At 45.3% G+C, this 24,710-nt stretch overlaps 1 protein-coding gene across 1 annotated transcript in view; it reads left to right on the top strand.

Annotated features, from left to right (window-relative positions):
* The window catches only part of CREG1 (cellular repressor of E1A-stimulated genes 1), a gene marked incomplete at its 3' end in the record, with an annotated part of 116,483 nt that extends 92,619 nt beyond the window's left edge, over nt 1-23,864 (top strand). The window contains exons 5-6 of the mRNA XM_006872648.1: nt 23,519-23,586; nt 23,802-23,864. Coding sequence (XP_006872710.1) covers nt 23,519-23,586; nt 23,802-23,864 — 131 coding nt within the window. The remainder of the gene's footprint in view (nt 1-23,518; nt 23,587-23,801) is intronic.
* Nucleotides 23,865-24,710: the final 846 nt, after the last annotated feature.

The following is a 24,710-nucleotide window of genomic DNA, read 5'->3' as shown; positions in this document are numbered from 1 at the left end:
CGGCTGGTAGTTTCGAACCGCTGACCTTAAGGTTCGCAGCCCGATTCGTAACCACTACACTACCAGAGCTCCTTGAGGGAGGGGGTAGGTGTGGGCAAAGCAGGGGGCTTGGGCACAAGATGGCTCAATGTTGACTGGCCTGCGGCCTTTGCCAAGCCCCTGGAATTTATTGTTGTTTTTGTGTGACTTCAAGTCACTTCCCTCTCATAGCGATCCCATGTGACAAAGAAAACTGCCTTATATGGTTTTCTCAACTGTAATCTTGATCGAAGCAGATCACCAGCTCTTTCTCCTGAAGAGTCACTGGCTGGATTCAAACCACCAACCTTTCTCTTACCTGCCATGTATGTTGATTGATGTAGTCACACGCCCAAGGTTTTTCCCTTTGATTTATACCATGCTCAATGCTCCTCTTCTCTCCCTAGAGCTTGTAATATGGTGAACTGGTCAAAACCAGCCTCTATCTCCAGTACCCCATCTACCACCTCTTGAGAAAGACAGAATAAATTAAACATTCATAAAACACAACTAAGGAGCTAAATCTTAGAGGCATAGGAAGTAACATGATCCCAGACATCGAAAATATACGATATTTATTGTTTTCTCTGATTTGACAATTACCTATTCTTCTATGTTGTTGTTGTTGTTAAGTACTGTGGAATTGTGTTCCAACTCATAGTGACCCTGCACAGGGTTTCCGAGGCTGTAAATCATTACGGAAGCAGAACGCCTCATCTTTCTCCTGCGGAACCGCTGGTAGTTTCGAACTGCTGACCTTGAGGTTGGAAACCCGATTTGTAACCACTACGCTACCAGAGCTCCTTTTATTCTTCTATAGTATACTGTAAATCCACTGCCATCGAGTTGATTTCAACTCATGGCAATCCTATAGGACAGAATAGGTCCCTTAGGGTTTCTGAAACTGTAAATCTTTACAGAAGCAGACAGCCTCATCTTTCTCCCTGGGGGGCTAGAGGGCTTGAACCACTGACCTACCATGTAATTCACTGTTGCACCAGGACCTCTATGCCGTGTTGCTGTTGTCAAGTCTGCTTAACTCATAGTGACCCTCTATGGCAGATATAGGGAATATCCGGCCCTGAGTACCGTATTGTTGTTGTTGTTGTTGTTGTTAAGTGCCATTGAGTCTGTTCTGATTCATAGTGACTCTGTATAGTGTTTCCAAGGAGTGGCTGGTAAGTTTGAACCACTGACCGTGTGGTTCATACCAACTTTGCAGTCTAGTGCATTAACCCGCAGTGCCATCATGTTAGGATTGAGTTAACTAAATGTTGACCAAATATAGCAGGCTAGTTTTTTAAGCTGATAATTTTGGATGGCCCATGAATGATGTTATAAATTTTGGCAGATAAAAGGTTCCCCATACCTGCTATATAGGGTTTCCAAGGAGTAGCTGATGGGCTTGAACCACTGAGATTGTGGTGAACAGCCCAGTGCTTATCCTGCAGTACCACACCAGGAGTCCAGGCTGTAGAATTTGGCAAATACAGAAATGCATAGAGAAAATGAAAATAACCCATAATCTCACAAATAAGAGGTGAAGCTACTGCTAACAGGTTGCTGTGTTTTTCCCTGGCCTTTTCTCTGCTGATATCTGTGTCTCTATCTGTTCATGGAAATCTAGTTTTAAAATCAAACAGAAGTGGCTGCAGGTGCTGCCGTACACTCTGGTAGCAGATCTCAGAGAACTCTGGGGATTCTGGGGGTTCTCATGAGCCTCTCGAGGATCCAAGTGATGGGGGATTTTTGAGAGTGCCAGAGGGGCAGTGACATGCTCCAAGCTCCCCTGAGTGCCCCACCCCCAAGAAGAAGGAGATCCTAGTGCTGTCTAGAAGGTGCTTCCACAGAAGCAGACCTGTAATTTGATGGCAGCCCGGCATGGTCCTCAGTTCACAACCACCCCCAGCCTCTAGTGTGGCAGCTGTGCCAGCGTTAGCTTTGTAGGACCTTTGATCCATGAACAGTACATTATGGGCGAATGCTCACAGGGTGTGGGCTCCACATACCAAGGGGTACCAGGCTTACAAACATACCTTTGGGGGAAGCTTCAGCTGACTGCCATCAACCCACACCTTGTCTCAACAATGACCTGGTGTAGGAAATTAGGAAATGTGCTCATCCCGTATCCCTGGTGCCTCCAAACCCAGACTCAAAAACAAAACAGTTGTTGTGAAGTTGATTTGGATTCATGGCAGCCCCTGTTTTTGTCAGAGAGGGACTTTGCTCCATAAGATTTGCTATGGCTGATTTTTCAGAAATTGATCATCAGGTCTGTTTCCTAAGGTGCCTCCTGAGTAGACTCAAACCTCCAACCCTTGAGTTAGCAGCTGAACACATTAATCGGTTGACTCAGAGGCTCAGAAATAATTTACCCAAGGGCACAGTCCTAGTCAACTGTGGATCTAATAATCACGGTCTTTCTGCTACACTTTGCTGCATACATAGTCGGATTTTTCGGATTCATACACACACACACACACACACACACACACACACACAGAGTCCTGCTGTGGCACCGTAAGATAAGCACTCAACCACAAGGTCAGTTCAAACCCACCAGCTGCTCCTCAAAAACCTTATATGGGGTTGCTATAAGTTGTAACCAACTCGATGGCACTGAACAATAACACCATATATGTGTGTGTGTGTTGTCAACATCAGACATAAGCTCTTAGTGGTCATCTCATTTCTTCTTGCCTGACGTTTGAAGGGATTAGGGACCCAGGGTTGAAAACACAGGCCATTACTCTGGGCTTGGCTCCAGAGCCAAGGATGCAGGAGAACCCCTGCCTCCCCTGACTGTCTTATTTCTTCATTCATCAAACCCCATAATCACCTATGCTGGCACCAGTTGGAGACTAAAGAGTCTAAGGAGAATAAAATATGATCCTGATCTAAAGGAGCTCTGGTAGCGTACTGGTTATGAATTGGGCTGTGAACCTCAAGGTCAGCAGTTTGAAACTACCAACAGTTCTGTGGGAGAAAGATGAGGCTTTCTACTCCCGTAAAGATTTACAGCCTCGGAAACCCTGTGCAGGGTCACTATGAGTCGGAACCAACTCTACGGCACATAACCACCGCCACCACCTGACCTTATGGAGTTTATTGTTAATGGTGAGGACAGATCTCTCTTACCAAATAATTTGTGTGTGTGTGTGTGGCGGGGGGGGGGGGTTGTTCTGAGAATTACATTGTCTGGAAAGAGATTACCGTAAACTTATTTTTAAGTAGAATGGTAGTTACATGTTCAAATATTATGCTCAGTATGCTTCTCTTCAAACTTTCAGACACCATTTCAGGAAATACCTCTAAATTTAAAGCCATGAGTCAGTCCAATTGTTAATTTGAAAAAAAAGTATAAGAGATACACTGAGTCTAAAGGTCCTAAAGGTCTGAGAATACAGAGAAATTAGTGTATTTCTCACACTCTTTTTAGATTAACGATTGGAGCTATTTCTTTCAGAGGTACTTCATCTGAAAAGGTATTTGAAGGTTGAAGAAAAATATGTTGAATGTATTATTTGAAAATATAACTAACATTTTGTTTATTGATCAATTTAACCTATGGTTCATAATTTTAGATCATTCTGTGGCACTTTCTCCCGTGGAGCGGCTGGTAGTTTTGAACCGCTGACTTTAAGGTTCGCAGCCCGATTCATAACCACTATGCTACCAGAGTTTATATGTTAATGATGTTTAATTAATCAATCAATTTCTTAATCATTCCAACAATTACATAATTGCTGAATCCTGCTAATACCTAAATCTGGGCTTACAAGGAGCTCTGGTAGTGTAGTGGTTACAAATTGGGCTGCGAACCTTAAGGTCAGCAGTTTGAAACTACCAGCCGCTCCCCAAGAGAAAGATGAGGCTTTCTGCTCCTGTGAAGATTTACAGCCTTGGAAACCCTGTACAGGGTCGCTATGGGTCAGAACCGACTCGACGGCACATAACAACAACAACAGTGGTAGAAACAAAAGAACTAATGAGCAGAATCTTCCAGGACACAGGTTAGGAGTGAGACTTTCAGGGCAGATTCTTTCTTTCTTTCTTTAAAAAAATTTATTGTGAACTAAGTGATAGTTTAAAGGGGAGAATATAGGCTTTGTACCATTGTTTCATTGCAATGATTGCAGTCTCTTCCATGTATCATCATTCAACAGTATTTGCTTCCATTCCTTCAGTTATTCTTTTTTTTTTTGGGTGGGGGGGGAAGATGTACACAAAAACACTCAGGAATATATAGTAATTTAAACAACCAAAGGGCACCTTCTTCAAGCCTGCCTCCTGGCTGCCAGCTCTTAGTCCCTCTCTTTCCATGAGTCTAGAGTCCTCAGCTGCTCTCAGGGCAGATTCTTGCACCTGCCAACATGACCCTCGGCAAATGTTCACTGGGTGAATGACTAAAGGTGAAGTAAGCAGGGCTGGCAAGAGAAAGATAAATTCCAGAACTATTCTCCTTGGTATACATTGAACAAAGCGCATCTTGAAACAGCAGTGTTAGATATAGCATGATGTCCACATGAGACTACCCATGGACATGATAAAAATGTGGGGAATGAACCAGAGATGTTCTTAAGATTCTAAGGAATGCCTCACTCAAGGTTTCTCTGGGAGCCGTGGTCCCTGTTGGGTTGATCTGTGTCTATAATAGATAGGAAGGACATGCCGCAGTAGAGCTGATCTGTTTAGAGCAGGGGTGGAGAGCATTCACCCGCGGGTCGTAAGCTGTTGTTGTTGTTGTGTGCTATGGAGTCGGTTCCAACTCATAGCAACCCCGTATAGTGTTTCCAAGGAGCAGTTCAAACCAACCTTGACGTTAAGTGCTTATCCTACGGCAACACACCAGGATTACGTGGGCTGTATAAGGCCCTCAAAATCATTTGGTGTTGCCCTGCCAAGGCAACCACAGTTCAGCCATCACATTGTTGTTGTTAAAGTGCCACAAGTCAGTTCCAACTCATAATGACCTTGTATAGAATTTCTGAATAGCAGCCGGTGGGTTTGAACTGCTGACCTTGTGGTTTGCAGTCCAATGCTGATCCTACAGCACCACACCAGAAGCCATCACATTAGGGGTGAGTTAATTGAATGGCCAGATAATAGCAAGCTAATTTTTAAGTTGATAATTCTGTATGGCCTGTGAATGGTGTTATAAGTTTTGGCAGGAAAAAGATTCCCTACCCTTGATTTAGAGACTCAGACCCACCCATCCCAGAAGGTAAGGGTGCACCATGTATAGTGGACATGAGAATTATGGAGAAGCTGTTAAAACGCAGAGCCTGTACCAGCCTGCAGAGTCTAGAAGTTGCTCTGGGGGTAATTCTGATACCAGACCCAGAACACATTTTGAAACACTGCTAAGGACTTTTGTACAGTTATTAACCAAGAGGAATAAAAATCTTCCCTTTACCCAGAAACAAGTTTAATCACCTTTTCCGTACTTCTGTATCAAAACCCTCTGCACTTGTATTCTGCATAAATACTTTGCCATGAGACCTTATTAGCTCAAGTCAGAGAAAACCTGGCAGAGGCAATGGGCACTCTGACCCCTGCCCTCACATCCACAGCCAGTTTCAGGGTATATTCCTGGCTCTCCACCCTGGCATCCCCCATTAGATGAGAAAATAGAGTTCAGTTCGGTGCCCTCCCCACGCCTGGGCGTTTACCCCAGAAAAGCCTTGAAACTGAATGTTTGTTGGGCTCTGAAGTGAAAGTAGCTGCTATTCTCAGAGTGGCAGCTTTGACGACATTTGGAGTCCCCTGTGTGAGAAGAGAGACCCTTGTACTTCCTCCCTGCTCTGTGACGGAGGGGACTTGCTGAACCGGGAGGCTCTGTCTTGACTGTAAGGAGCTTCGAGTCTTCAGCGTCCTCAGACTGGAGAGGTGCAGCGGTCCTCAGGGATGTACAGCTGTTGTCATGCGTGTCAATGAGCAAGGACATGTGTGTGAGGGATATGTGTGTGTCAGGCATGTGCGTCCTGGGGGAGCCAGGGTTACCCCATCACTATCCCTAACCCAGGCAGGCCCCAGGGACTCTCAAGAAGGAGTAACACACCCCAACATCTGGGAAACAGACCCTCGGCCCCAACCACCCAGAGCTGGGCCGCGACCCACGTCACTCCTGGAGGGCTCCCACCCCCAGGTCGACTTCTCAAGTTGCAGCTCAGCGGGCTGGGGGCGGCGCGGTTTGAGGGAAAGGGACCGCAAGTGGGGGCGGGTGCCTGTGTGTGAGAGCAGTTCGGATGGGAGATCACCGGCGATAACCGGGCCGGGATGGCAGCGCTCGACAGGAAACCTCGAGCGAGAGGCAGCTGGCGGCCGGGGGGGGGGGGGGGGCCCGCTCCCTGTAACCGCACCGCCCGGACCACGCGGGACAGCGCCCACCCGCCAGCTGTGCGGGAAGCCAGGCTGTTGGGCTTCCTCCCTTCGTGGGGACCTCTGTCCTCCTTGGGTCTGGGTTCGTGACTACATCTTGCCTTTCTGTGTGGTTGGAAAGAACCCAGCCCAGGAGGGGACTGACCCGATGTCAGACAGTGGGGGTGGCCTGGGCAAAGGAATAAGGTGCTTAAGCCCCTAGGAGGGACCTTAACACCGCCGACAGTGGGAAGTCTTGCAGAGCTCAGACTTGTCTCCGTAACATTCAAGTGAACTGTTGTCTCCAGTTCATAAGGTATCTGTGACTGTTTTCATATCCAAATAGCATTTCTCCTCCCAACCTCTGAGAACACTTGTTGCAGTGGGAAGCTGCCCCACGCAGCTTCACATGGATGAGAAGTCCATCGTGGGGACTAGAGTGGAGGGGACACTGTCCCTGCCTTAGGGACCCCTAGCTGCAGTGTAACAGGCAAGCGGATAGGTATGCGGGTTCTGCTGTGATTGTAGAAAGTCCTGACAGGTGCCCCACAAGCAGCTCTGTCAGAAGGCTCCCAGAGACGATCTAGGCTGCAAGTATGGCCTCCCCTGGGTTCTCCAAGCAACCTCAGCACGGATGACCAAGCACTTGTGTACCCTCTTGGGAACCTGCCTCGGTGGGCCTGGACCACTTTCATCTCATTTCACCTGCAGGCTTTGCCAGGTGCTCAAGTTAGAGGTGGAGGTGGGGGAATGGCACAATGAATACACCTTGTTCGTGCAGCATTGAATATTAGCAATAACAACAGCGATGATAGTTTTATTTGCCAGCAGTAATTGTTTCCATGTCTTTATATCAAATGAATTCTGCTTCTGAATTACAATTGCAGTGAAAAATTCTTGTATATCTGAGATATTGCCAACCCTAGTAAGTCATCACTAGAAAGTTCTTGAATCAAAACCAAGTTCAAGGACCTTTGTTAAATGGAGTAGCCCCTGGCCTCTCCACTCTCTTCTTTGCCAAGAATTCTGCCATGTATGCCTCCTTTGATTCGCGTAATTTTCTTTTGACTGTTTAGGATTATAAAAGTAGTTCACTTTCATTGCCAGAATTTCAAATAACACAAAAAGGAGCAAAGTGAAAATTAACTAAAATTATCCCAACCTCTCCTTTCCTCTGCAGAGGTAACCACGGGTAATAGTTTTTTTGTGTGGTAGCGTAGTGGTTACGAATCGGGCTGCGAACCTTAAGGCCAGCGGTTCGAAACTACCAGCCACTCCGCGGGAGAAAGATGAGGCTTTCTACTCCCGTAAAGATTTACACCCTCGGAAACCCTGTACAGGGTCGCTATGGGTCGGAACCGACTCGATGGCACTTCACAACACAACAACAACAGTTGTGATGTAGTTTTGTATATGCCAGCATATATATGCAGCCTATATAATTTTTTAATATACACAAATATTTTATATACCATTCTACTGTTTGCTTTGTTCACGAATTCTTTTGGAGATCTTTCTGTCACAGTACACATAGAATTACCGGTTGTATTTTTAGGTTTTTGACTATTTACATATGGTTATACCAAAAGTTATCAGGTTCCCAGTTGGGGGCACTTATGGTGTGAATCCTTTTGTTTTGCTTTGGTTTATTCCCCCCACAGATAATAATGCAATAAACATCTTATACGTACATGTCTGCATACTTGTGCAAGTTTATCCATAGACTAAATTAACAGCAAATTAATTGTAGAGTCAAAAAAAAATGGCATTTAAAATGTGAGAAAAATGACAAAATTCTGCCTGGGCTTTTGACATTGAGAGGTTTGATTTAGAGTGGATTTCTTATAAATGGTGCTAAGTGTTCTAGAGGGTTATGTGAGGGTAGATGCTGTGTTCTGACTGTCACATGTATGTGCTGCATGTCACTTGTTACTGGCCTTCAGTCTCATCATCTTCAAAACGGCGCAAATAACATCTGCCCAGCTCATCTCACTAAGTAGTTGTTAGAATCAATTAACTTCAAGAATTTAAAAAGCTTTTATCATTTGAAAGTGTGGAGTACATGTTTGGCATGATCGTTGTCAGAGATTCTGTCCCTGGAGTCGGCCAGGGAAGGCCACGTGTCTAAGCCATCTAGATCCATATTATCTACATCTGTAATAGCTATATATCATCTGTATGAGGGAACTTCAAAACGTTTATGGGGGAAAAAAAATCTGTTATCCTTTCATTCCATTTTCCCTTGAACTTTTTGAAGCTCCCTCTTATCAATATCATCTATATCTATACTGGTCTATCTTTAGTGCTGATACATAGCAAGGCTTGTCCACTAACATGAGAGACTTGTGCACTGGTCTTTGGGGTTTGCTGGGCAGAGAAGTGAAGGGAACTGAAGCATGCAACATGCTCACCATCAAAGGACATTGGACCGTCTTGTCTCACTCCTGGAGCATGGTTGCAGACATTGCCTGCCTTCTAGAGACCATATCCTATGTTTCTTTAGCACCCTGTGCATCCCTCGCCTTGTGAATATCTGCTTATTTCTTGTGATTGGTTGAATTGTGTAAAACCTCCTACACCCCACCCCCTCCAAAGGTTGAAGCCCTAACCCTCGGTACTGTAAATGTGTCCTTGTTGGGAAATATGGTCTTTGAAGATGTTATCAGCTAACACGAGATCTTATCATATTGGAATAAAGTGAGTCCAAACTACCATTGATTCCGCAGGAGAAAGATGAGGTGTTCTGCTCTCATAAAGATTTACAGCCTCGGAAACCCTGTGCAGGGTCACTATGAGTCAGAACCGACTCCACGGTACTTAACAACAGCAATCCCATCTGAAGAGTCCTGGTGTGGCACTGTGGGTTCATGCACTGGACTGCAAAGTCAGTCTGAACTACAACATTGTTGGTTCAAGATCACCAGCCGCTCCTTGGAAACCTTATACAGGGTCTCTATGGGTTGGAACCTGACTCAATGGCGCTTAACAACAACAACAACAATCCCATCTGAATGGAGCCCTGGTGTGGCATTGTAAGATAAGCACTGGACTGCTAACTGCAAGGTCAAACCCACCAGCTGCTCCTTGAAAATCCTATGCAGAGGCACTGTGAGTTGGAGCCAACTCAACAGCACTTAAAAACAACAATCCCATCTGAGAGGTGCCCTTATATATGACGAGGCACAGCCAGACACAAAAGGAAGATGGCCACATGAAGACAGGCAGAGATTGAAATGATGCATCTATGCCAAAGATATCCCGGAATTGTGAGCAGTTAGAGGGGCATGGTCCTGCCAACACCTTGATTTCAGAGTTCTGACCTCCAGAAATGTGAGGCAGGGAACATCTGTTGTTTTAAGTCACCCAGTTTGCGGTACCTGATCTTGGCTGCCCAGGTGGGCCTGCCCACTTCTTTGTTCAACTGTGAGTTCTTTCACCTTCAACCTTGTTGCCTTCTGCAGTAACTGGCACTTTCTCTTAATTACAGTGGCCAGCACTGTGTTTTGAGGTCCTACTATGTGTCAGACCCTCTGCTAAGATGAAAATGAGTACACTTTCTGGGTGGAAACTATAGTTTGGGTTATGGGGTGAGAGCAGGAAGAGAAGAGAATGACTATGTTGGGGTGAACACAAGCAGATAATGGAGGGCCTCCACAGAGCAGGTCAGAGCCCACACAGAGTAAGTCAGAGTTTAGGCCCTGTCACACAGCTAACTGGGCCTTCTCCAGTCGGCAATCATGAACTAAATCTGTTCTGCTTGTCTGTAATTTAAAAAAAATTTATTAGAATTTTTCAAATTACAGGAATAATACATAGAGGAATATTTGGAAATACCGTGGGTTTGGCTCCAGACCAGCACAATAAAGTGACTATTGCAATAAAGTGAGTCATAGGAACATTTTGGTTTCCCAGTAAATATAAAAGTTATATTTACATGATTACTACAGTTTCTTAAAAGGAGCCCTGGTGTCTTGTTAATTTTTTCTCTTGGGCTATTTGTCTTAGCTTTCATTACTGAGAGTATTATTTATAGCGTCCCTGGGTGGTGCAAACAGTCAACAAAATTGGCTGCTAACCAAATGGCTAGGGGTTCGAATCCATCCAGAGGCACTTTGGAAGAAAGACTTGGCAATCTACTTGCGAAAAATTCAGCCTTTGAAAACCCTATGTAAAGCAGTTATCGTCTGACACACATAAGATCACCATGAGTTAGAACCAACTCAACACAACTGGTTTAAATTTAGAAATGAAATGGTTTGCTATGGAATTATTTGTTGTTGTTGTTGTTAAGTGCCGTTAAGTTGATTCCCACTCATTAGCAACACTGTAGAGAGTTTCTGAGGAGCAGCTGGTAGGTTTGAACCACTTACATTGTGTTTAGCAGTCTGGTGCTTATATGTACTATGGAATTATATATTATGGTGAAAAATTGAAACAATCTAAATGTTCATCAATAAAAGAATGGTTGAACAAATAGTGAAAGGGTTATTAAGCAATCATTAAGAAAGGATATCCAGTAAAACTATGAGATAGCATGAATATCACAATATTCTTGTCAAGTGCCTTTTAGTTGGTTCTGACTCATAGCAACCCTCTTTAGGGTTTCTGAGGCTTTAAATCTTCATGGGAGCAGAAAGCCTCACTTCCTCCCACGTTACAATATAATATTCACTGACACACAAAGAAAGGATACAGATTTTTTAATAAAGAATGCTTGCAAGTTATACATTTAAAAAAAAGAAAGAAAAAAAAACCTTAGAAGGCAATCTTACATCACGCTAATTGTGACTGTGTTTGAACATAGTATTATGGGTTGTTAAGTGCCACTGAGTCGGTTCCGACTCATAGTGACCCCGTGTAAGGTTTCTGAGGAGTGGCTAGTGGGTTTGAATTGTCTACCTTGCAGTTCAAACCAACGTTTCAGTCCAGTGCATTATCCTGCAGTGGTTAAGTTTGATTATATCCTTGCACTTATATAAAAAATATTTTTTTTAAATATTGCACAAATCATAATAGTTTTAATGGAAATGAAAATACAAGAAAAAAATGTGTTCATAATCCTGTTACCCTTAAAAAAACCAAATGGCCCCCTTTTTTCTAGGTTCCCTTGGCATCCTGGTCTATAAGGATATATGATTTGTGGGTAGTTGCAGCCCGATTAACTTTACAATGAAACCTGTTTTAAATCTGGCACTGAGGAGGGGGTTGTGTGGTAAACCCAAGTGATTGCTGATAAACGACATGTTCTCTAGTTCTCCACTGCAGCTAGAACAGGAACACCACACCAGACGGCTTTAGTGAACACAGTGTGTTCTCTTACAGCTCAGAAAGCCAGAGGTCTGGATTCAGGCACTAGGGGAAGATCTCTGTTGGCTCTGAAGGAAAGTCCTTGGTTCCTTTCAATATATGTGGGCCTGGTGTTCCTTGGAGATCACCGTATGTCTTAGAATCAATCTTCCCTTGGGTCTAAGAAGTTCTCAGCACAGGGACCCTTGGTCCAAAGGACACTTTCTGCTCCCAGTTCTTCCTTCTTGGTGGTAGAAGGTCTTCCTTTCTTTATTCCCTGCTCTCTCCTTTAATCTCTTCTAAGATACAAGGTGAAGCAGGCCACCCCCAGGGAAATGCTTCTTACAGTAGAACTAAGTAAAGGTCCTGGTGTGGTACTGTGGGTTAACGTGCTGGACTGCAAAGTTGCTTTGGACCACAAGGTTGGCAATTCAAGCTCACCAGCTGCTCCTCAGAAACTCTATACAGGGTCACTATAGGTCAGAATCAACTCAATGGCAGTTAACAACAACAAGGGTATTATAGCCCATCTGAATCCTGCCTCATTAGCATAACAAACACAACCTGGTCCTCATTAACTAACCTAATCCTGTCTCATTAGCTCCTAGAGGTCAAGATTTACAGCACACAAAATGGAAAGTCACAGAAAAGAGGATAATTACATTAGACCACAAAATGAGGGACAACCACCCAATACTGCGAATCATGGCCTAGACAAATTAACATATGGTTTGGGGTAACACAATTCAGTCCATGACAGGTACTAACCATTTATGTAGACTTGCTGTACAAGTCAAAGTGGTTAGTGGGTCTCCGGTGGGTCAGCTCCTATGGGTCCTGACCACCCATTTGGTAGCAGGCCATCTGTATCTGTCAACCTGCCTGCTCCCTCAAAGAAAAAAAATGTAGAGTCAGGATATCATCTGCTCTAGTTCAATCTTTGGAGAAACAAGGACTCCAAGCTTGATGGGTACCCCTCTCTATAGCCTGGACAATTAGTCAATTGCCCAAGGGCAGAATCTAGACTATGGATCCAGAACGGCCTGGGCTCAACCCTGGTTCTACACCTCAGACATGTTATTAATGTCTCTGAGCCTCAGTTTCCCCAGCTGTAAAGTTAGTTAGATGTCTGATGGAGCTTGGCTGAAAGCAGAGAATACCAGAAAGATGTTTGTTGTTGTTGTTATGTGCTATGGAGTCTGTTCCGACTCATAGTGACCCTGTACAGGGTTTCTGAGGCTGTAAATCTTTACGGGAGCAGAAAGCCTCATCTTTCTCCTGCGGAACAGCTGGTAGTTTCGAACTGCTGACCGTGAGATTAGCAGCCTGATTTGTAACCACTACACTACCAGAGCTCCTTAGAACACTGCTTACCTGTGCTTTATTGGCTACACAGAGGCTTTTGACTGTGTGGATCATGACAAGCTATAGACAACATTGCGAAGCATGAGTATTCTGGAACACTTAATTGTGCTCATGAGGAATCTGTATATGGACCAAGAGGCAGTTGTTTCAATAAAACATGGGAACACCGAATGTTTTAAAATTAAGAAAGGTGTGTGAAAGGGTTGTATTCTTTCACCATACTTATTCATCCTGTATGCTGAGTAAATAATCCGAGAAGCTGGGTTGTATGAAGAAAAACGTAGCATCAGGATTGGAGGAAGACACATTAACAACCTGCAATATGCAGATGATACAACCTTGCTTGCAGAAAGTGAAGAGGAATTGAAATCCTTACTGATGAAGATCAAAGACCACAGCCTTCGGTATGGATTGCACCTCAATATAAAGAAAAAAAAAATCTTCACCACTGGACCAATAAACAACATTCTTATCAACGGAGAAAAGATTGAAGTTGTCAAGGGCTTCATTTTTCTTGGATCAACCATCAACAGTCAATGGAAGCAGCAGTCAAGAAATCAGATGATGTATTGCATTAGGCAAATCTGCTGCACAAGACCTTTTTATAGTATTGAAGAGCAAAGATGTCAGCTTGAGAACTAAGGTGCGCCTGACCAAAACCATGGTATTTTCAATAACCTCATATGCATGCGAAAGCTGGACAGTGAAAAGGAAGACCATAGAAGCATTGATGCTTCTGAGTTATGGTGCTGGAGGAGAATACTGAAAGTACCCCAGGCTGCCAAAAGAACAAACAGATCTGTGTTGGAAGAAGTACAACCAGAGTGCTCCTTGGAGGCCAGGATGGCCAAACTTTGTCTCTCATGCTTCAGACATATTGTCAGGAGGGACCAGTCGCTGGAGAAGGATATCATGTTTGGTAAGGTTGAGAGGATCAGAGAAAAGGAAGAAGACCCCCAGCGAGATGGATTGGCAAAGTGGCAGCATCAATGAATTCAAGTATGGCAACAATTGTGAGGTTGGCCCAGGAGTGGGCCGTGTTTCGTTCTGTTGTGCATAGGGTTGCTATGAGTTGGTACCGACTCAATGGCACCTAACAACAACAACAACAAATTTAAAAAAAAAAAAAAATCAGCTATTAAAAATCCTGTGGAGCCCAGTTCTACTCTGACACAAATGAAGTAACCATGAGTCAAAATCAACTTGAGGGCAACAGATTTTAAAGTCACTGTGAGGACTGAAGGAGAAAATTCACATGTGGTTCCGTGCATGGAGCCTCTCTCCAACTCAAGTACAAACAAACCCATTGCTATGAAATCCATTCCAGCTCATAGCCCGCAGGACGGAATAGACCTGCCCCACTGAGTTTCCCAGGTTGTAAACCTTTATGGAAGCAGACTATCACATCTTTCTCCTACAGAGTGGCTGGTGGCTTCAATCGGCTAATTCTTTAGTTAGCAGTCAAGAGCTTTTAGCCTTTGCATCAATTCTTCAGCTACTGCTTATAACTGTTATTTTGTGTACCTAGCCCAGATCTTCCTGATGCAGTGTAAGTTATTTGCTCAGTGAAAGGAAGAGCCCCCCTGCCCCACGGGGAAGATCTGGATGCCCATGGCATCACACCCAGCACTTTGCACAGGCACCTCCAAAGCTGTCACCACCTTCCTGAGAACATGTGACTTCCTGTTTTCTCAACTCTTAGCCTGCAGCGCCATTACCCATGTTGTCAGGGCTCTGGGGTGGGGCTGAGCCTAAGGTTGGGGGTACAAAAGGAGGAAGGTCAGGGGGCTTGGAGACTGGCCAGTCCCAAGTGGATCCTAGGCTATCCATCTCACCAGATGTCAAGAACATCCCCATTTTCATGTCACACAGCCTCGGCAGTAGTTATGATTACTCCATGGTTCCACAGCTAGTTAAATAGCTGAACTAGAACGTAGAATCATGTCTGTCTACCTTCAAAATATTTCTTCTTACCTGCAATGCTAACATGCTTCCAATTAAGGTGGAGACCAGCTGGACGCAGGTGGGCTTTGAAAGGAAGAAGGGAACTCTGTATTCTTTGTGATTTTGAAGGTAAAATCACCACATAAAAGGAACAAAACTCAGAAAATGAGAACTCATCACCAGTGATTGTGAAGTAGTCAGCGCCCTTCCAGCCACAGTATTCAAGCAAAGTCTAAAGGTGCCAGAGAAGAGATTCCTGCTGAAAGTGGGAAATTCTCTGGTTAAGAGGAAGCCGAGGGGCACTGGGATAAAGTGGAGAGAGAAGGGACTTTGCAGTCAAATGCACTGGGGAACTTTCTAGCGAAGTGATCTTGGGCAAGTTGGGTATCTTTCCAAAGACTCAATTTCCTCATCTGCAAAATAGAATTGGTAATAACTCTGCCCATTCTATACAGAGATGTTGTGAGGATTCGAGCAGAAAACACAAGGACAAGTCCACTAAATCGTCCTATGAGTTGTGATGTGGTGAGTGTTGTTGTTATTGGGTGCCTTGGAGTCATTCCAACTCATAGTGGCTAGCCTGTGATCTTTCTTGGAGTCTATCCCCAGGTCTTGCTCCTGCAAACCAGCTGGATGTGTTTGAACTGTTTAAGATCATTATCATTTTGTGCATCCAGGAGTCCTCAGAGCATCCACACTCTACTGAGAGCCTTCTGTGCCAGACAGTTTGAGCTTATGTATTACAAGTGGACTCGTTTTATTGCCTTGGATAAAGGGCAATACATTACAACCATACTCATTTTATTGCCTTTCACTTTCTTGCCATCCACAGATTCTTTTTTTTTTACAAATTGAAAATATGTGGCAACCCTGCACCAAGCAAATCTATTGGCACCATTTTTCCAACAGCATTTCATGTCTCCCTCACATTTTGATAATTCTTACACTATTTCAAACATTTTTATAATATCATTGCACACTTAATAGTGTAAACAGAACTTTTATATGCACTTGTTGTTGTTGTTGTGAAGTGCCGTCGAGTCGATTCCGACCCATAGCAACTCTTTATAGGGTTTCCAAGGAGCAGCTGGTGAGCTTGAACCACCAACCTTGCAGTTCAAATGATTGCAGTCTGACGCATTAGCCCACAGCGCCACACCAGGACTCCTTTTATATGCACTGGGATATATCTGTGTGACTTGCTTTATTGTGATATTTACTTTGTCGTGCTGGTCTAAAGTTGAACCCACAATGTTTCCAAGTTAGGTCTGTATTGCCTTGGAAGCATCTCTTAGAAGTGGGTTTCCACCTTGAGCCAGGGGAGCATGACTATGTTCTGTGCCAACCCTGGCATGAAACAGTGAGAGTTGGGAGGGGCTGATGTGCTCCTGCTGCTGTTAGTACCAGCAGGAGAGTCTATGCTGTGGGTGGAGAAGACCAGGTGAGACTCCAGCCCAGCACACGCTTTGTGAGCATTGCCCCACATACAATTACTGAATTTGACCTGATATCTTATCAACCTCATTTTGTAGATGGAATAACTGAGCCCAGAGAGATTCAGAAAGCTGTTCCCCAAACACAAAGCAAATCTTCCAGCCTTTGTGTTCTTTTCCCTTCTCATGTGGGCTAGGAGACAAGGGGGCACAAGCAAGTGAAAGCAGAAGGCATCATCTGTGTTTTCCAAAGCTTGCTGGGGAGGAGACATAGTGCGTAGGAAGTTCCCAGGTTACTGAGACTAAGACAGTGAGGTTGTGACTTCAGAGGTTGGTGAGAAGCCTGTGTCCTATTCCCAGGTGGGAGGTACACCCAGAGGCAAGAAAAGTACCTGGAGTTGGGAGACCCAGGAATCCCCTCCCGCTCTGCCACTAACCTGCAGTTGTTGTGGGTGAAGTCCTTTTAGTCCTCTGGTCTTGGTTTATTGGTCTTTGGATTAGGACCTGGATCAGCCACCTGCCTATGTTCTGGGATCTCATGAGATTCAAACTCTATCAGACACAGGAAGTGATCTGCAAAGCCGAAATCAGAGTTCAAATGCCAGGTATCCTTATTAGTTGGATGTGAGCGAAGTTGGCAGGTACCCTGCTCCTGAAAGGAATTTGATGGCTTGGCAGAAACCATGCAGGCAAGAAGACAATGGAATGACATATGAAAAACTCTGAAAGAAAGAAAAAAAAAAAAAAAACTGCCAATCTAGACTCATTGTTGTTGCTACTAAATGCCATCAAGTTGTTTCCAACTCGTAGTGACCCTGTATAGTGTTTCTGAGAAGCAACTGATGGGCTCCAATAGCCAACTTTGTGGTTGACAGTTCAGTGCTTAGCCTACACTGTGCTCTCCCAAGAAACAGATATCCAGCAAATTATCTATCAATTGAGTCATTTTCTGATCAACAGAAATGAAAAGAGTTTGTAAAAACCGGACCAACCTTACAAAAAATATTAAAGAGAGTTCTTTGAACAGAGAGCCAACAACAGCAGACAACAACCCAAGACTAACATACATGACAATATCACCTAGACTCAACCCAGATATAATGAGTATTCAGAGTAAAACAGACCTATAAGACTGAAAATAGATTACTAGAGATATTTCTTAACACCATAAAAGCATAAAGTAAAAGGGTAGTTACAGAACTTGCAAATGAAGAGGAAATCAAACAAATTTTAAGAAAAAATTAAGTAACTAAAATTAAACCTAACTGTAACCCTGAAAACCAGACCAAGCCTTACTAACCCTATCCCAACTCTCACGCTTAACTCTTACCCTGGTCCTAACCATAACCCTAACACTAAACAAAGTCCTAGGCATAACCCTAACCCTCACTCGTTACTCTTCCCCACCCACCTCAGCCCATCCCTCAATAAAGAGGACTTTGCTGGATGAGACGGAGGCTCCCTGGAGGGGGCAGGGAGCAGGGTATTTGCAGGTTTGTGGTGGTAGAACCAGGGTCTTCTCTGACACTATTCTAAGCAGTACCTCTGTGGGCCCCCACACAGGGAGTAGCATGAGAACAGAGGTCCTTGTGCTAGCCCACAAACTGATTAAGACCTAATCCTTGTCCTCAGAATCTCACAATCTGACTGGGAGATGGACAGAAGACACAATTTAATTGTTACCGTAGCATGAACCACACCCAAAGAAAACATGGAGTGCCGATACCTCTCTGAGGCTGCCCCTGCAGGCCTCAGAACTTTCCTGTTAGTGGTCAGTCTCAGGAACTTCTGAAAGTTTTATAAAGACGACAAAAGAGTACAAAGAGCTCACCCTTCTGTTATCTTTATAAAAAAGTTACAAGAGTTATAACATTTTTGGAACATTTTATTGTGTTTTAGGTGAAAGTTAACACAGCAAACTAATTTCCCGTTCAACTACTCATAACCAAATTGTTCTGTGACTTGGTTGCTGTCCCTGTAATGTGCATCACTCTCCCCACTTACAATCTGCCTGCCCCATTCTCATGGCTCCTGTGTTCCTGTCCCTCCCGGCCTTCTCATTTTTGCTTTCAGGCAAATGTCTGGTGTGCTGTTTAGTTTATGTTGTTGTTGTTAAGTACCGTGGAGTCGGTTCCGACTCATAATGACCCTGCACAGGGTTTCCGAGGCTGTAAATCTTTATGTAAATCATCTTTCTCCTGTAGAACAGCTGGTAGTTTCGAACTGCTGACCTTGAGGTTAGGCCAATCTATTATTTGGCTGAAAGGTGACCTCAGTGAGTAACTTCCATTCCAGGTTAAATGGGCATCTTAGGGCAATGGTCTCAGGAGGTCCTCTAGTCTCAGTCAGTGTAGTTAAGTCTGGGTTTGTGTTTGTTTTTTTTATGAATTTGTGTTTTCTTCTATATTTTTCTTCTATTCTAACCAGGACCCTTCTATTGTGTCCCTGGTTAGAGTGGTTAGTGGTGGCAACCGGGCACCATCTAATTCTTCTGGTCTCAGGTTAGCGGAGGCTGTGGTGTGTGTGGGCCATTTGTCCTATGGACCAGTTGCTTCCTTGAAGATTTATAACAGTTTGGGATGCATTTAGAAGAAGTAAATAATAGTTCTATTTCTGGCGGTCCATAGAGAACACCTTTTAGGCACCTCACATGGTCTCTTCTGTACTTCATGCTACACGGTAGAAAGGCCCAGCCATGTGCTTAACATAAAAGTCACGCTCACCACAGTACCTGACATCGTGGAGCATGAAGCATTCCACTACTAGTCAGAAGGTAGGCAGTTCTAGACTAACCAATGGTGCCGTGGAAGACAGATCTGGCAATCTGATTCTGAAAGCTCACAGCCTTGAAAACCGTGTGGAGCACAGTTCTACTCTGCCCACACGGGACGGCCGTAATCAACAGTAACAACAATTATATGCCAAGTCCTGCATCTCATAGGAATTATTTTGTTTCATCCTCACCACCACTTAATAAGAGTCCTGGTGTAGCGCTGTAGGATAAAGCTTTGGACCAAAAGGTCGGTTTGAACCGCAAGGTTGGTGCTTCAAACTCATCAACTGCTCCTCAGAAACTCTATACAGGGTTGCTATGAGTCCGAACCGACTCAACAGCACTTAACAACAGCAACCTAATAAGACAGATGTTATTATTATTTGCATTTACAAATGAGGACACTGAGGCTTAGATAAGTTTAGTTATATATGCAAAAATTAGTGTTTAAGAAAGATTGAGACTTTGTTAATTTCTTCCTATCTGTGAATTTACATTTGGAAGACTGAACTTCCCTCTAACAAGCTCAGTCCAATATTGGCTACGTGTGTGTTTTGTTGCAACTCTGAACCTCAAATCTGTCCATGCACTGAAATCTCCCATGTCCCCAAATCCACTTAGTCAGAATTTGTTGGGAAGGAGTCTGAGCCGAGTCTAATGTATAGCCAGGATTCAGAGTCCATACTTATCCTGTAGCACCACCAGGATCCCTTACTCTTTACCACGTTGTTGCTATTAAGAGTCATCGAGTTGGTTCTGACGCATAGCGACCCTGTATAGGGTTTCCAAGGAGTGGTTAATGGGTTTGAACCACAGACCTTGTGGTTGAAGTGAACCTTGGGGTCCACTGCATATCCTACAGCGCCACACCAGGATACAGTGTTTCATTTGATCCTTATCACATGACCCTCAAAGTAGCTATGACTAGCCTCCATTTTACAGATGCAGAAATTGAGGTCCAGAATGCAGTAAGTGGGCAAGGAATGGACTGTTGCCCATGGATACTCCATCCAAGGCATTTCCCAAGGTGACAGCCCCTGGCACAGGTTTAATTAATTGAATTAAAGTCCCTGTGTGGTACTGTCTGGGCTATCATTGCCTCCCACAGGCCTGCCCTCCCAGCAAGGCACAGCTGGACTGAGGCGGGTGGGTTCCCAACCCAGGAAAGTGAATTGGAGTTAATACCTCTCCTCCAGCAGACATGCACAGCACACTTGTCATTAGCCATACAATTGTTCTGCTCTTTTAAAAAGAAGAAAAAAGTCCTATCCATATTACTTGTGAGTCTTGAGACACCCAATTCCCTGGCCCCCCATTGTGCTGACTCTGCACAGCACAAAGAAATATTTCCTCTTATTTGCTCTAAATTTACTGTCTGGTAATTTTTCTGTTCTCATTTTATGGGACAGACTGAGCTATTTTCTCCTGGTCTTTTTTCTGAATCTCAAACACTCCCGTAAATTGCAGCTGACACTTCCTCTCCAGTCCTAGAAGGAAAAATCACCTCAGTTGTGGTGACCTTCTCTAGGGGCTGGCCAATCTCCTGGGGCCAGTCCCCACCCATCAGTGGTCAGTGGGGGCTTCCAGGGCAGGCAAACCCAGGGCTGTGGACTAAAACTAGTGCTAAGGTGCTGGATGGGAGATGAGTTCTTGTACCCACTTCATCGCACTGCACAGCCATTGAGAAGATGAGGTGGGTGAGACACCGGTCTGATTTTCACAGTTGAGTGAAAGGGCAGAATCTAGCAATGGCAGATGGGAATGAGGAGCCAGAAGCTATCCAGAGAAAGCGGAGAGGAAAAGGCCTGGGTCTCTGAGGTCCTCATGCATACCTTTGCTGGTTTTAGACCTCTCAGCATCCCCTTGTTTTGTTTGAACAACTGCTTCTTAGTCTGTCTACTGGTTTCTCATGAGTACAATTAAGTATTCCGGCATACCCATTCTTCACAATGTTATCCATAGCTTGTCAAGATCCACACAATCAAATGTCTTTGTGTAGTCAATAAAGCACAGGTAAACATCTTTCTGGTATTCACTGCTTTCAGCCAAGATCCATCGGATGCCAGCAGTGATATCCCTGATTACATGTCCTCATCTGAATCTAGCTTGAACCTGGTCTGTGTTCCTGGATAAATGAGTTCTCTGTACTTCAGTTTTCTTTATGGTGCTGTTGAAAGGAGGTGACAACTTAATGCTAAAGAAATATGACAACTTTCACCCTGTTTAACTTAAGAGGCAGATGTGTGTGGGGTGTGAAAAAACACACACACTACTAATAAGGATATGTTGTTGTTAAAGTGCCATCGAGTTGGTTCCAACTCATAGTAACCCTGTATAGCGTTTCCAAGGAGCAGTTGGTGAGTTTGAACTAGGATATGACAGCACTGGAGTCATACTCTCCACTCCCTCAGCACCGATGTAGTTCTGCAGAAGGCCACGAGAGGGCGTTCCAGACTTGGGAGAGAGTCTCCAACTCAGCTGGCTGGAGATTGCTGCTCTTGTGGCTATAGGTAGGGCTGGGGTGAGCTAGATACTACATCTCCATTTCACAAGTTGAGTTGCTGTGTATTTGCCTATTAGAATGTGTCCACTGCCACAGTGACCCTATAGGACAGAAGGGTATGGCTCTTTGTTGTTGAGTACCATTGAGTCAGATCCAACTCATAGGTATCCTGTACAGGGTTTCCAAGGAGTAGCTGGTGGGTTTGACCCCTGGCCCTATAGTCAGCAGTCCAGTTCTCATAACTACAGTGCCACTCCAGGACTCCAGAACTGCTCTTTGTTGTTGTTGTGGTGGTGGTGCCATCGAGACCTGTATAGGATTTCCAAGGAGCAGCTGGTGAGTTTGAACCACTTGCGGTTCAAACCGACTTTGCAGTCCAGAGTGTTAACCCACAGTGCAACACCAGGAGGGTGAGGTGAACCAAAATCTGTGTCCTAATAATTACAGCTCGAAATCCACTCATTTGGCCAACCAATCTGTGAGCCTGCCCTTGTCAGCCCTCTAGGTTCTGCCCTCATGGGGTTCACTCTCGCTCTGCAGATAGGCTTCGGGGAGTCCCACACTGTAACCTGCCTAGAACCATTTATCTCGATGTGGGCATCTTGCACTGGCTTCCAGATGTGGTTCATACAGAGCCTCACACAGCTGGGCTCTCTCAGGCTCTGCTCAGGTGTACTGCAGCCTCACCTTCCCTGGGGGTCCCTGGTTTCCACCCTCCTCCCTCCCGTCCTCACAGTCTCTGTGGCCAGGCCTGCTGTTGGAGCAGCCTGGGGTTATTCCAGGAGCTGGACAAAGCCAGCAGGAGGAAGGCTGTGGTCAGAAGGGCCAAAGGGTTAGCTCCAGCCTCTTGCCATGACTTCCTTGACCACAGTTGGTCATAGGGCCCCCCAGAGTGGTGAGGACTGGTCAGTTACCCTGGACCTGACTGATCAGTCATATCTCTTGGCACAGAGGCTCAGAGCTTTGGACTGCTGGACCCCAAACTCTGCTACTTGCTGGATGGGATACTCTTCATCTATGGCGTCATTATCACTGCTCTCTTCCTAAAAGCAAAGGTGGGTACCAGGGGGTGGTTGGCGGAAGGTGTGGGCTTCTCCACTTGGTTAGTGGCTCAAGTTCAGTGTCGATGGTCAGAGCAGACGTGCATATGGGGTGGGCTGGGGAGCTGGGGAGGGGTGTGAGCTGAGCCCAGTAGGTTGAGAAGAAGAGCCTGGTGCCTGGTGCTGGCACCCTGTGAGAAATTGTGCAAATGTGTGTGCATCAGAATGGCCTGGGCATGAGTACTGGGGACAGCCAGGAGAGGGCTTCTGCTTTAGGCAACTAAGAATGGGAGATAGGGGACCCACAATCTCTTCCCAGGTCCCAGTGCCCAGCTGCTGATCAAGGGCATGCCAACCTTTCTCTCACTTTCCTCATCTGGGTTGGCTCACAGCATGGGCTTTCAGCTGGTGTTTACAGACCTTACATTTCTCAGAGCAGCTGTGTTGGGTGGGCAAGAGGAGGAAAGTTTGAGGGGGAAGGGAAGACTCCAATTTCCCCGTCATCATTTCAGGACTCCATCTGGAAAAGAGAGTTGTATTGATTGTCTAAAGTTTGAAAGACACTGCAGTAGATGTTCTCTAAGTTGTTTCCAATGCTCTGAATGGTAAGGCCTGGGAGCGCTGAAGAAAGAGCAAGGCTGGCTGTGTGTTCTTTGGGCAGCGCATCTGAATGCTGAGCAAGTACCAGCCTTCCCTTGGCTGGGGTCAGAGGCACAGGGCTGGGCACACCTGCCCTAGGGGTCCGGAGAGGAAGCAGGACATTGTGCTGTCACCTTCCCCTTGGGATTGTCTCCAGCATCTGGGGAGGATGGACCCTCAGCCGAGAACCCGGCACTTGTGCGCATGCGCTAGAGGTGGGCACAGGTATTGCAGTGGGTCCTAGACCAGCACAGTAGAGGCTCCTGTCACTGCAGAAGGAGACAGGAGCTGCCATGCTGCCAGCACCTGCAAGGGACCAGCCACAGCGGGCAGGGCACGAATTACTTTGCCGCCTAAGGCTGGGATGAGGCTTTCGATTAGGCAACCTCTGGCCCTGAAAATCCCTTGCAAGCCTGACAATATTCACTCCTCTTTTCTAGTTCGGCAGGAGCGCAGACGGTCCCGGTCCCGTTTACAATCAGGGCCCCAACCAGGTCTACAACGTAAGTCAGCCGCCCCGCAGACCACGTGGAGAGGAAAGTGCAGGTTTAACATGGGTCACAGGCTAGGATTGGGGGCTGTCTCCACAGCTACCAACGTTGGCTGGTTGTTAAAACAATTTAAGCCTCCTGTAACATGGGATGGTAAGTGGGACTGCCACGTGCAGTTGCTATGAGGATTAAATGATTTGTTGCAAGAAAAGCATTTATTACCTGGCACTACTAGTGAATGCCCAGCAAATCAGCAAAGGCTAGAGGAGGGTGAGGCGTGAACCCATCCAGCCGCACTTCGGATGAAAGGCCTGGTGATCTGCTGTCATTGAGATTACACCTAAAGAAAACCATATAGCTCAATTCTACTCTGGGACACGTGGGATTGCCGTGAGTTGGAATCAATCGGTTGGGAATGGGTTCTGGTTTTTAGAGGGAGGGGACAATTAGGGAAGCTATTTTACACTTCCTGTGAAGTAGAACATTGGTCAACTTGATTGCAAACAGAAAACCTCGGCTTGTTATTACATATCTAGTCTCCTTAGGTGATCAGCATAGAGTATGAGCAGCACTTGGTGACCTTTGAGGACCTCATTCACATCATGGAACCATGTAGTTTTTTAGCTGGCTAGTGGCACCAGTTCTCTCTCTCTCTCACACACACATACAAACACACAATGTCTCTCACACACACACACTCTCTCTTTCTCTCCCCCCCACACTCTCACATACACACTCGCTCTCAAACACACACACTCTCTCTCTCACACACACACACACACTCTCACACACACACACACCGTCTCTATCAAAAACACTCTCTCTCTCTCACACACACACACACACAAAACTCTCTTC

Source organism: Chrysochloris asiatica, unplaced genomic scaffold, assembly GCF_000296735.1.
Source record: "Chrysochloris asiatica unplaced genomic scaffold, ChrAsi1.0 scaffold00207, whole genome shotgun sequence".
In the NCBI taxonomy this organism is placed as follows: Eukaryota; Metazoa; Chordata; class Mammalia; order Afrosoricida; family Chrysochloridae; genus Chrysochloris; species Chrysochloris asiatica.
Note: the sequence above shows the minus strand (reverse complement) of the source record. Positions and strands in the feature narration are given on the sequence as shown.